We start from the raw sequence: 13,847 nt of genomic DNA on the forward strand, positions 1-13,847 counted from the left end.
CTAGCCATGTCCGTCCGTCTGTCTGTCCAAAGCACGCTAACTTTTGCAGAAATAAAACTAGCCGCTTGAAATTTTGCACAAATACTTCTTATTACTGTAAGTCGGTTGGGACCATGTTTTGATATAGCTGCCATATAAACAGATCCCGATCTTGGGTCTTGACGTCTTCAGCCTCTAGAGGGCGCAATTCTCGTCCGATTTGAGTGAAATTTTGCACATAGTGTTTTGATATCACTTCCAACAACTGTGAGAAGTATGGTCCGAATCGCTTCTTAACCTGATATAGCTGCCATATAAACCGATCTGGGATCTTGACTTCTTGAGCTTCTAAAGAGCGCAATTCTCATCCGATTTGGCACAAATTTTGTACAACGGCTTCTCTCATGGCCTTCAACATACGTGGGCAATATGGTCAGAATCGATCTATAGCTTGATACAGCTCCCATATAAACCGATCTCCCGATTTTGCTTCTTGAGCCCCAAATCGGACTATAACTTGTTTTCCCTAAGTTGGTTCATGTCTGGTATTGTGTGCCCACATAAGTGCCGGTGTCTATTAGACGCGAAATCCAGGCAAAGACATGGCACAACTTTCATCATCTTCCACAAATCCCTTACACTTGGTATGACTTACCGCACCGATTTTGCATAAGAAAGCTCGTCCTATATGTCCCGTTATATACCGAAAGTTATACTGACCTTTTTTTTACTTCCTTTCAGTAACAGCCTTGTCTTCTTACGATCCGGATCTTCCCATAGGATTTTCGTCATTTCGTTCGTCGCCCACGCCCTCATCTCGGACGACATCGATCCAAAAGGCTTCGGGTTAACCAAATTTATCAATGGCAGTCCTCTTGCCACCTGGCAGTCCTCTTGCCATCTGGCAGTCCTCTTGCCATCTGGCAGTCCTCTTGCCATCTAGCAGTCTGGAAGACCTTCGTCTTCCTCGTGAGCAAGCAGATTTCTGTCTTGTCTGGCATAACTTTGATACCCCTAGATCTAGCCCAGTCGTATACCAACCTTAAAACCTCTTCGGCAATTCTACATTGCTGATTAGGATTCTTATCCCTTAGAAGTTAAGTGTCTACGTAGCAGACGGGTTCAAATCCCACCTCAGTCAGCATCCGTAATAGGTTATTTATTGTAGTCGACCATAAGAGTGGCGATAAAATGCCCCCCTGTAGCATGGCCTGTGCCACTTTCTCCCTTATCTTTATGTCATGGGACCCACAATTTACCCACGTGTTTGTTAGCACAAGGTTTATCCAATTTCTAAGGACCCGGTCCACCCTCTACTGCTCTAAGAATGGGATCATTGTAAAATGACATGTCAATGCGTACTCCCAATATGTACGTCTTGGCATCGAAAGATTCTTATTTTTTATGCACAACCTCGAGTAGGGTTGCCTCCACCGATATTCCCTAGACATGAGCTTGCTGCTTAAGTTTAAGCAGTTCGCTGAATGTTCTACACTTTGTCGCAATAACAAAGCAAAAAATGCAAATATGACCTAAGTAAATTTCAGTTAGGATCAGGGGCAAAGCCGAAATAAATTTACTTTTACTTTAATTGGCTATGACAGAACATTGATCCCATTAGCCGAACTTAGAATAGCTTTTCAAGCGCCTCGATCTAATGCGCTCCTTCTCCATTCTCTGACACCAAGTTTCGAGATGTCTTTCACCATTTGATCTTTTCATCGGAGTTTTGCCCCTCCCGGTTGGCGTGTACCACATTCGTTCTGACAACATGACCTAGGCAATGCAAGCGTTGTACTTTGATATGTTTAACTCTGCCAACGTCGTGGTTCATACAACGCCGATACTCTACATCAATCCAATCTGGTCTGAGTCCGAGAGCCTAGCAGGTTACGCTATTAAAACGTGTAACTTCATGAGCCATGGCAAGGACTTTCTGAAGTTTCAGACTGTGATGCCAGATGTCCACCTAGAATATATCCAGCCAGATGTTATGTTTTGAATAGCCAAGAGACCTAAATCGTATCCGGGTACGCTTACATTTTCACTCCCTGTGTTGCTCAGATAGGTCCTTTGCCAGCTGCTGCTATCTTATGAGCAACAATTTCTTATTCGACTTTGCTGAAGTGGTGACAAAATCTTGCAAATTTTCGAGTGAATCAGAAGGATCCATATACGAATAGAATCCGCAAAGCTTACAAAATATTGTATGTGGCTATAATTTGGTATAATTTGAAGACCAACCAGGCGCAGAGGATAGAATGTCAACCTATGACGCGGAACGCCTAGGTTCAAATCCCGGTTTGAACATGAGAAAAAACGTTGGTTATCCCCTTTAAGTTTTAACATGGCAGGATAGCTGGCATGTTAAAACTTCTCTACCAATTGGTGTCACTATGCGGCACGCCGTTCTGACTTGGCATAAAACAGGAAGCCCCCTATCATTGAGCGTAAATTTTAATTGGACTGCACTCATTCATATGAGAGAAGTATCCCCTGTTCCCTAACGAAATGTTCATGGGAAATTTAGTAGTAGTATAATTTGGTATTTGAAGCTAGAAAACGACTTCTTTAACCAGCTAAATCGATGATTTGTGGATTCGGTTCACTTCCTTATGAAATATCAAAATAATAAGTAAAGATCTGTAATCACCCAATTGAAACAATCTTCCTTTGGTCTGATGGTCAACCATCTTTCCTTTTGTCCTTTCAATTCAACACACACACAAAAACTTTCTTGTTCAGAAAAACTTGTTTTTAATTTTAAATAATTTTTTCTTTTCCAACAAAATACTGAGTCACAAATTTTTTTACAATCAACTTCAACTCCAATTCATCACATTCCCCTCGAAAACATTTAGGCCAATTCAATGTTCTTCTTAGCCAAATAATCATTCAAATCCTTGTCGGCGGTCAGAGAAACTTCACTCAATACTTTGTTCTTCTCATCAATCGAAACGGAATCAGCCAAAGCAGCTTCAGTCTTGGCCTTCAAATCGGCAATTTCCTTCTCGTACTTGCCTTCCTTTTGTTCCAAAAGGGTGGCAAAAAATGCAGCAGTCTTTTTCAGAGTTTGATTGACCTCAGGCAAGGAGCTTTCCTTCAAGAATTTCTCAAATTCGGGCGAGAAGGTTTTGGTGAGACCCAAGAATTTATCCTCCTTTTCCTTCAAATTGGTCTCCTTCAACAAATTCTCCAAAGTGCTGAGGGTCTTTTTGATCTCCTCCTCATGGGGAGTGGCTTTCTGGAGAAGGCCGCTGTAGAAGGTGATGGCAGCATGAATATCATCATTGACTTGGGCATGTTCCAATTTGGCACCGACCCATTTGTTGAATTCCTCATTGAAATTCTTATCGATGGTGTTGATGGTCTGCTCCTTTTCCTGCACAGATTCGGTTTTCAAGGCACCTTCGGTGATTTGAATCAATTTCTTGAGGTCTTCACTGTATTTGGCAGCCTCAGGGTCTTTGGCAAAGATGTCATACAAACGCAACTGTTCGCGTATGTTCATGTTCAAGGCTTCGCCCAAATCGGCAGCCAAAGAGACCTGGGGAAAGAAAAACATCTCCTTGGTTTAAGTTTCCTTTGAGGACATTTCTGCCTGTCTCCTTACCTGTGCTAGAGCAGCCACAGCAAATACTGTCAAAATCCACAATTTGGCCATGATGATGATGAAGTTGATGATTCGTCTTGTGATGCGTCCTCTGAGCTGTGAGCGACTTTCAAAACTAATGAAGACCGGCTTTTGTACTCTTTTTATATGGCCTTTACGCTTCGCTGCTGACCCGGCTTGTTTTGCCGTCTTACCTCAATGCCCAGAGAAAACAGTCAACATCTTTGTATTGGCTGCCGTAGCGTCGTTATGACTTTACCTATGCATGTTGTTAACAGTTTGTTTTTCTCTTTTTTTTTTTTTTTTGAAGTAGGTTTTTTGTTGCTTATTTGGTTTGTTTTCAGTGTAAATTGTTTATTTTCATATAAATCGCACAATCTGGGGGGAAAAAATCCCCAAAAAGTTGTTCGCGTTTGTTTAAAAAGAGCACACGGCGAAAAATTTATTGCTTTAATTACCCTTTTAAACACGATTTACTACAAAATTTGCAAATAAACGAAGATGTCAAAATTGAGACGTAAAAGCGTACTAAGTTCGACCGGCCGAATCTTATATACCCTCCACCATGGATCGCATTTGGCGAGTTCTTTTCTCGGTATCTCAATTAGGCCACCAAAGGATTAAAGAAAATAATTGCTATGCTATTGGAGCTATATCAAGTTATGGTCTGATTCGGATCATAATCGGATTGAATGTTAGAGACCATAATAGAAGTCATTGTGTAAAGTTTCAGCCAATTCGAATAAGAATTGCGTCCTTAAGGGGCTCAAGAAGTAAAATAGGGAGATCGGTCTATATGAGAGCTCCATCAGGCTATAGACCGATTCAGACCATTTTTGACCCGTATGATGTAGATCATGCTAAGAGCCGTTGACCAAATGGGAGAAGAATTGTAGCCAAATCGGATAATAATTGCGCCCTCTTGAGGCTCAAAAAGCCGAGATCCCAGATCGGTTTATATGGCAGCTATATCAGGTTATGAATAGATTTTAACTATATTTCGCATAGTTATTGGAAGTCATAACAAAACACGTCATGCAAAATTTCAGCCAAATCAGATACGAATTACGGACTCTAGTGGCTTCAGAAGTCAAGATCGGTTCATAACCTGTTATAGCTGCCATATAAGCTATAACAGGTTTTGGACCGATTTAAACCATACTTAGCACAGTAGTTGAAAGTCATAAAGAAACACGTTGAGTAAAATTTCAGCCAAATCGGATAGGAATTGCGCCCTCTATAAGTTCAAAATGTCAAGACCCCAGTTCGGTTTATATGGCAGTTATATCAAAACCTGATTATATCACAATAAAACATCTCATACCAAATTTCAGCCAAATCGGATAGGAATTGCGTACTCTATAAGTTCAAAATGTCAAGACCCCAGATCGGTTTATATGACAGCTATGTCATGTTATCGACCGATTTCAACCATATTTCGCACAGTTATTGGAAATCATAACAAAACAGGTCATGCAAAATTTCAGCCAAATCAGATAAGAATTACGCCCTCCAGAAGTCAAGATTCAAGATCGGTTTATATGGCAGCTATAACAGGTTATGGACCGATTTGAAGTTATATCAGGTTATAGACCAACTTGAACTATATTTCGCACAGTTATTAGTAATCATAATAAAACATCTCATACCAAATTTCAGCCAAATCGGATAGGAATTGCGCCCTCCAGGGGCTCAAGAAGTCAAGACCCCAGATCGGTTTATATAACAGCAATATCAGGTTATGGACCGATATAAACCATACTTAGCACAGTAGTTGGAAGTTATAAAAGAACACGTCGTGCAAAATTTCAGTCAAATCGGATAGGAATTGCGCCCTCTAGGGGTTCAAGGAGGCCAGACCCCAGATCGGTTTATGTAACAGCTATATCAGGTTATGGGCCGATTTCTATCATATTTGGCACAGTTGTTGGAAATAACAACAACAATAACAAAACAACTTGTGCAAAATTTCAACTAAATCAGATAAGAACTACAACCTCTAGTGGCTCCAGAAATCAAAATTGAAGATCGGATTATATGGCAGCTACATCAGTTTATGGTCCGATTTGAACCATACTTAACACATATCTTGGAAGTCATAAAAAAACCTCATGCTAAATTTCAGCCAAATCGGATAAGGATTGCGCCCTCTAGTGGTTCAAGAGATCAAAATCCAAGATCGGTTTATATGTCAGCTGTATCAAAACATTTTCCGATATGGCCCAACTGGCCTACACTAATAACAAGTGTTAGTGCAAAATTTCAAGCGGCTGGTTTTACTCCTTCAAAATTAAGAGTGCTTTGGACAGACAGACGGACGGACATGGCTAGATCGACATAAAATGTCACCACGATCAAGAATATATATTCTTTATGGGGTCTTGGACGAATATTTCGAGGAGTTACAAACAGAAGGACGAAATTAGTATATCCCCATCCTATGGTGGAGGGTATAAAAATCAGGAGATGGATTTATATGAAAGCAATATCAATGCAAGACCAAATAAAACCAAATTAAATAAAATCAGCTGGAGGTCACCAAAGGAATCGTTGCAAAAAATTTTAGACCAATCGAATGAAAATTGCGCACTCTATAGGCGCAATGTATCTTATAGGACACATAGAATGTCGGATCGCTTATTATACCCACCACCAAAGGATGGGGGAACATTCAATTCGTCATTCCGTTTGCAACACATCGAAATATCCAATCCGACCCTATAAAGTGAATATATTCTTGATCGTCGTAAACATCCAAGACGATTTAGCCGCATCCGTCCGTCTGTCTCTTGAAATCACGCTACAGTCTTTAAAAATAGAGTTATTGAGCTGAAACTTTGGACAGATTCTTTTTTTGTCCATAGGTAGAATATATATTCCAACATGGGCTATCTCGGGGTATATCTTGATCCGATCCGCTGATTTAGGGTCTTAGGCCCATAAAAGCTACATTTATTAATCGATTTTGCTGAAATTTGGGACAGTGAGTTAAGTTTGGCCAACTGAAATCCTTCTTCAATTTGGCCCGATCGGTACAGATTTGGGTATAGCTGCCATATAGACCGATCTCTCGATTTAACGTTTCGGGCCCATAAGAGGTGCGTTGTATTAGTCACTTCCACATCCTTCTTCAATTTGGCCCCGATCAGTCCAGATTTGGATAAAGCTGCCATATAGACCGATCTCTCGATTTAACGTCTTGGGCCCATAAAGACACATTTATTGTCCAATGTCGGCGATATTTGGGTCAGTGAGTTGTGTAAGAGCCTTCGACATCCTACTTCAATTTGGCCCTGATCAGTCCAGATTTGGATATAGCTGCCATATAGACCGATCTCTAGATTTAACGTCTTGGGCCCATAAGAGGCGCATTTTTGTCCAATGTCGCCGAAATTTGGGACAGTGCGTTGTGTTAGTCCCTTCGATATCCTTCTTCAATTTGGCCCCGATCAGTCCAGATTTGGATATAGCTTCCATATAGACCGATCTCTCGATTTCAGGTTTTAGATATAGCTGCCATATAGACCGATCTCTCGATTTAAGATTTTGGGCCCATAATGAGAGCTAAAAATCAGGACATCGATTTATATTGAAGACATATCAATGCATAGACCGAATAAAACTAAATTTAATAAAGTCAGTTGAAGAAATCATTGTAAAAAATTGGATGAAAATTGCGACCTCTATAGGCGCAATGTATCTCATAGCATTCATTGAATGTCGGATCGCTAATTTTTGTTCAATTTTGCAAAAAAAATATCTTTGCCGAAAGTATCGATAGAAAAAATATCAATGCGACCTCTATAGGCGCAATGTATCTTATAGCATACATTGAATGTCGAATCTATTATTTTTGTTCGATTCTGCAAAAAATTCAACTTTTTTCGACAGTATCGATAGGGAAAATATCAATCGATATTCAAACAGAAAATAAAATGTCAATAGTATCGATAGTTCCATTGATATTTCGCCAACTCTTTCGCGCACACAATTTTGGACATTATTGTGTACGATCTCCCGATTAGAGGACGCAATTCTTATATGAAATTTCAAACAAAATTTAACTTTGGCGATAGTATCGATAGGAAAAATATTGATCGATATTCAGACAAAAAATAAAGTATCGATAGTGCCATCGAAATTTTGTCAGCTCTGGTGTCGGATCGTTTATTTTTGTTAAATTTTCCAAAAAAAAAATTAACTTTGCCGATAGTATCGATAGGAAACATATCAATCGATATTTAGACCAAAAATATAATAACGATAGTATCGATAATGTTATCGATATTTTGCCTGCTCAATCGCGCATACAATTTTGAACATTATTTTGTGCGATCTCCCGATTAGACTTCTTGAGACTATAGAGGAAGCAAAAATGATCTGAAATTTTTAACAATTACTTTTGTTATTACCACCAACATCCATGCCTAGTATCGATTCATAACCTGATAAGGTTCCCTTACAAACCGATCTCCCAATTTGATTTCTTGATACCCCAGAGGACGCAATTCTTATCTGATTTGGCTGAAATTTATCAAGTGGCGTTTTGCTATGACTTTCAACAACTGTTCCAGGTATGGTCTAAATCGGTTCATAACCTAATATAGCTTCTATATGTCGTTATGACGCCTTGAGTAACTAAATGAGGCAATTATTATGCAAATACATAAAAAAAGTCTATGGGATTTATAACTTGACAGTATTTTTTTTTAATTTCTGCCTTTTAATAGAAACCATGCAAAAAATTTCTCTCATGCGATTCATGGTGGAGAGTATATAAGATTCGTTCCGACCGAACTTGGCACATTTTTACTTGTTTTCTCTAAATTTTTTTTAGTGTATTGCTTAAACCACCATCGTAGTGCTATATAAAAACCATTGAAAGCGTATTGAGACAATTAACACATGATTCTGACTAAACATCTGTTGTCTACGTAGATAGAAATAGAGGTAGGGAGGGATTTCGCGACTGGTGGTGCACACCGGGCCAGCAACCGCACAAACCTCACAACTGTCGTACATAATTAGCATTTTAAATATTCCTAATAATTCCGATTTGAAAAAAAATCACACAAAGCAATCAATTGGTAGATATTAACCAGAAACAAGTTCAAACTTAAGCCTTAAAACGAGACAAGATAAGAAAAAGCGTAACTGTCAGCTAGAAAACAAAAAAACTTGTCCAAAATCGACAGTAATAAAAATCGGACTTATCACTCAGAACGATGGGTAGCATGAGGGTGGCGAAGCAGACAAAACAGACGTTACTCGTTTGTTTAACGCCAGCGCTTGGAAGATAGATCGAAAGATTTCCTAAAAATGATGACGCGCATGCGCATCTTCATTATCAATTCGAAACTATAAACCACAGTAAGCTGTTGTATAAATAAATCGATATACGAGTAATTAATTATTTACACTCATTTGGTTTATAGCGGCTGGTAGGAGGTTTCCCCGAATTTCAGACTGAATATTATTTATACAAACACTGCGGCGAAAAGACGGACAAATAAACATACTACCTACCATAATGTATGCATATGTTGATTGGTTTCTGAAATTGAAAGCTTATGTAGAAGTTGGTGAACTTGTTTATTGTTATTATGGAATATTATTATGATAAATAGCGAAAATGGGTTATATCCATAAAAAGTACCTTCGTAAGTTTTTATGTAAATGTTAAGTTATGGGGGGAAATTATAACAGATCATATATTCGACTGTTATACATAAATTTCAATTAACTTTTGAATTTTTAAAAAGATTTTATGATGATGATACCTTAATAAATATATTCAAAAAAGGGCAGAAAGATTGACAAAAAAAAAAAACTAAAAAATGTATAAAAAATTAAAATAAATGAATTTTGATGATCAATATAGGTATTCTTCAAAGATTCTTAAAAAGTTATGTTTCGATAAACAGCTATTCACTAAGAAAACTTTACTCGGTTTTCTAAGAGTTTCCAACTGGCATTCGAAGACAACATTGAAGCATTTATTCGTGAGATAATGGCCGAAATGTTGGAAAGACTATGCCAAAATTGGACTAAGGGGATGGACCATTTGAGGCGCAGTCACGGTCGAGATTTGCATAAAATAATCTTTAAACAGTAAATTATATCAATTCAATTCAACGATTCAAAAGATTGATCTTAACACATCACGCTTTTAAAGCTTCTCGACACCTGAACCAAATGTAATTAAGATCAGTCTATATATGGATATTAATATGGATAGCCTAGAATTATAAAAAAGAAGATTGGTTTCCCAAAGGAAATTGGGTTTTCTAAGGGAAATTGGGTCTTCTAAGGGAAATTGGGTATTCTAAGAGAAACTTTTTTCATAGAGAAACTGGTTTTCATAGGAGAAACTAGGTTTCCTAGGGGAAACTAGGTTTCCTAGGGGAAACTAGGTTTCCTAGAGGAAACTAGGTTTCCTAGAGGAAACTAGGTTTCCTAGAGGAAACTAGGGAAACTAAGTTGCCTATGGGAAACTAGGTTTCCTATGGGAAAATAGGTTTACTAGGGGAAACTAATTTTCCTAGGGAAAACTAGGTTTCCTAGGGAAAACTAGGTTCCTAGGGGAAACTAAGTTTCTTAGGGGCAACTAGGTTTCCTAAAGGAAACTGGGTTTCCTAAAGGAAACTTGGTTTCCTAAAGGAAACTGGGTTTCCTAAAGGAAACTGGGTTTCCTAAAGGAAACTGGGTTTCCTAAAGGAAACTGGGTTTCCTAAAGGAAACTGGGTTTCCTAAAGGAAACTGGGTTTCCTAGGGGAAACTGGGTTTCCTAAAGGAAACTGGGTTTCCTAAAGGAAACTGGGTTTCCTAAAGGAAACTGGGTTTCCTAAAGGAAACTGGGTTTCCTAAAGGAAACTGGGTTTCCTAAAGGAAACTGGGTTTCCTAAAGGAAACTGGGTTTCCTAAAGGAAACTGGGTTTCCTAAAGGAAACTGGGTTTCCTTAAGGAAACTGGGTTTCCTTAAGGAAACTGGGTTTCCTAAAGGAAACTGGGTTTCCTAAAGGAAACTGGGTTTCCTAAAGGAAACTGGGTTTCCTAAAGGAAACTGGGTTTCCTAAAGGAAACTGGGTTTCCTAAAGGAAACTGGGTTTCCTAAAGGAAACTGGGTTTCCTAAATGAAACTGGCTTTCCTAAAGGAAACTAGGTTTCCTAAAGGAAACAAGGTTTCCTAAAGGAAACTAGGTTTCCTAAAGGAAACTAGGTTTCCTAGGGAAAACTGGGTTTCCTAAATGAAACTGAGTTTCCTAAAACTGGGTTTCCTAGAGGAAACTGGGTTTCCTAAAGGAAACTGGGTTTCCTGGATGAAACTAGGTTTCCTAAAAGAAACTGGGTTTCCTAAAAGAAACTGGGTTTCCTAAAAGAAACTGGGTTTCATAAAGGAAACTGGGTTTCCTAAAGGAAACTGGGTTTCCTAAAGGAAACTGGGTTTCCTAAAGGAAACTGGGTTTCCTAAAGGAAACTGGGTTTCCTAAAGGAAACTGGGTTTCCTAAAGGAAACTGGGTTTCCTAAAGGAAACTGGGTTTCCTAAAGGAAACTGGGTTTCCTAAAGGAAACTGGGTTTCCTAAAGGAAACTGGGTTTCCTAAAGGAAACTGGGTTTCCTAAAGGAAATTGGGTTTCCTAAAGGAAACTGGGTTTCCTAAATGAAACTGGGTTTACTAAAGGAAACTGGGTTTCCTAAAGGAAACTGGGTTTCCTAAAGGAAACTGGGTTTCCTAAACGAAACTGGGTTTCCTAAATGAAACTGGGTTTCCTCTTTTCCTATAGGAAACTCAGTTTCGGTTAGAAAACCCAGTTTCCTTTAGAAAACCCAATTTCCTGTAGGAAACCCAGTTTCCTTAGTGGAATTAGGTTTTCTTATTGGAACTAGGTTTCCTTAGGAAAACTAGGTTTCCTTGGGGAAACTAATTTTCCTTAAGAAAACTAGCTTTCCTTAGGGAAACGAGGTTTCTTCAGGTATACTAGCCTTTCTTAGGGAAACAAGGTCTCCTTAGGGAAACAAGGTTTTTTTAGGGCAACAAGGTGTGCTTAGGGAAACAAGGTTTTCTTAGGGCAACAAGGTGTCCTTATGGAAACAAGTTTTCCTTATGGAAACAAGGTTTCCTTAGGTAATAAAGATTTCCTTTGGGAAACAAAGTTTCCTTAGAGAAATTAAATTTCCTTAGGGAAATTAGGTTTCCCTGGGGAAACTAGGTTTCTCTAGGGAAACTATGTTTCCTTAGGGAAACTAGGTTTCCTTAGGGAAAATAGGTTTGCTTAGGGAAACTAGGTTTCCTTAGGGAAAGTAGGTATCCTTAGTGAAACTAGGTTCCTTTAGGGAAACTACGTTTCCTTCAGGAAACTGGGTTTCCTTAGGGGAAATGTAATCACGCTGCAGTCTTTAAAAATTGAGATTGACATTTGCTCAGACACGTATTTCCTTTAAATGCAGATTAAGTTCTTGAAATGGCCAAATCGAATCAGATTTAGATATATCTGTCATATAGGTTGATCTGGCGATTTCGCTGAAAACTAAAACAGTGAGCTTTACTAAGGGTTTCGACATCCAATTCGAATATGATGTATATCGGACCATGTTTACAATGAGTTTTATTAGGCCCGTTGATATCCGATCCAAAAAGGGTTCAGACCGGAAAATGTTTTGCTATATCTGCCATATAGATCGATCTGCCCATTTTGGGTCTTAGGGCCACAACAGGCGCATTTATTTATGGGTTTCGAGGAAATTTGGAACAGTGAGTTGTATCAAGACTCCAAACATCTGTCCCGAATATTCAGCTTTAAGGTCTAAAGACCACAAAAGGCGCATTTATTATCCGATTTCGTTGAAATTGGAAAGAGTGAGCTATTTTTATACGCCCGACGTCGAACCCAAAAAGATCGGAGCATATTCAGATATAGCTGATATATAGATGGATCAATTGATTTACGGTTAAGCACATAAACGGCGCATTTATAACCCGATTTGTGTGAAATTTTAATCAGAAAGTTGTATTAAGACTCCCGACACCCGTTCCGTAAATAGTCCAGATCGGATCATCTTTAGATATAGCTGCCATAGAGATCTATCTTCAGCTTTAGGGTCTAAGGACCATAAAAGGCCCATTTATTATCCGATTTTGCTGAAACAGCGAGCTGCTTTAAAACGCCCGACATCCAACCCAAATATGGTCCAGATCGGACATATTAAGATATAGCTGACATACACTTAGATGGGCCAATTGATTAAACCACATAAACGGCGCATATATTGTATTATACGGTTTGGAATTTAATGCGTTTTTAGTTGTTCTTTTTATGATCTTCTTTTAAATTTGTATCCTCTTTACTCACCTATTTATGCATTTCCTCTGTTGATATCTCACACCACCGCCACAACTACGAGAGCACACACTCCATTCGCTCCAATCATTCCAGCGTGGATAGGGTCTTGTCCTTGGTTTACGTGTGGTAGTAGTTGTGGTTGTACTTGGAGTTGTTGTTGTTGGCCTAACTGTTGTGGTAGTGGTGGTTGAGGTGGTAGAGGTAGTTGATGTCAATTCTAAAACATCATTACTATACCATTCTGTTGGTGTTCTTGGTGTCAGAGAAAACGAATAACGCGGAGATGATGTGGTCACTGTTGTAAAGGTAGGAGGTCGCGTTGTCATTGAGATTCTGCGAGTGGTAGTTGTGGGTTTGGATGTGGTCGTTGTTGTTGTGGTGCTGGGCCTTGGTGTGGTAGTGGTGGACGTTGCGTTTGTGGAAGACGTTGGAGGAGAAGATGTTGTAAGGAAATTAGTTTTCACAAATCGATCATCTTCTGCATAGACATCATTAATACTGGGATTATTTTGTTTCTTATCAAATCGCCATAAATTTAAAAGTTCTACAGATTTTTTATTGCCTAGCGAATCGGAAAACCCATTATTGCGTTCACGATTACGTTGCATTAGCCATTCTTGATGTTTCTGCAAAGGAAGGAGGAAAAAAGTCGGGTGAGGTTATTACAAAAAATCAAATAGTTTTGTTATAAGCATTGAACTTAAGGAATTCTTCTTCTTTTAGGGGTAGGGATCAATTTTGAGTAAACTTAACTCCATCTCCAACCTCATGTCCAGAATTTATTTTAAAAGTTTTCAGTAAAGGAACTGCAGGGATATTGAACATAACTTTGTTGTATCCCTGGCATAATTTGAAAATCAATGAACCTTTTATGTTTTTATCAAACTTCCCAGACTCTCTAGACGTTTTTCCA

General features: G+C 38.8%; 2 protein-coding genes across 3 annotated transcripts in view; both read right to left on the reverse strand.

The window, feature by feature from the left end:
* Window positions 1-13,847, reverse strand: part of LOC106080485 (papilin) — a 183,532-nt gene that overhangs the window by 81,222 nt on the left and 88,463 nt on the right. For both annotated transcript variants that reach the window (XM_013241861.2, XM_013241860.2), the window contains exon 4: window positions 12,944-13,560. In XM_013241861.2, the coding sequence (XP_013097315.2) occupies window positions 12,944-13,560 (617 nt within the window). The remainder of the gene's footprint in view (window positions 1-12,943; window positions 13,561-13,847) is intronic.
* LOC106080487 (uncharacterized) lies at window positions 2,713-3,725 on the reverse strand. Its single transcript, XM_013241867.2, has 2 exons — window positions 3,593-3,725; window positions 2,713-3,526 (listed from the first exon to the last, which is right to left on the reverse strand). Exons 1-2 carry the CDS (start codon window positions 3,641-3,643, stop codon window positions 2,837-2,839), a joined length of 741 nt encoding a protein of 246 aa, XP_013097321.1. The 5' UTR covers window positions 3,644-3,725; the 3' UTR covers window positions 2,713-2,836.

The sequence above is a fragment of the Stomoxys calcitrans genome, chromosome 3, assembly GCF_963082655.1.
Source record: "Stomoxys calcitrans chromosome 3, idStoCalc2.1, whole genome shotgun sequence".
NCBI classification, from domain to species: Eukaryota; Metazoa; Arthropoda; class Insecta; order Diptera; family Muscidae; genus Stomoxys; species Stomoxys calcitrans.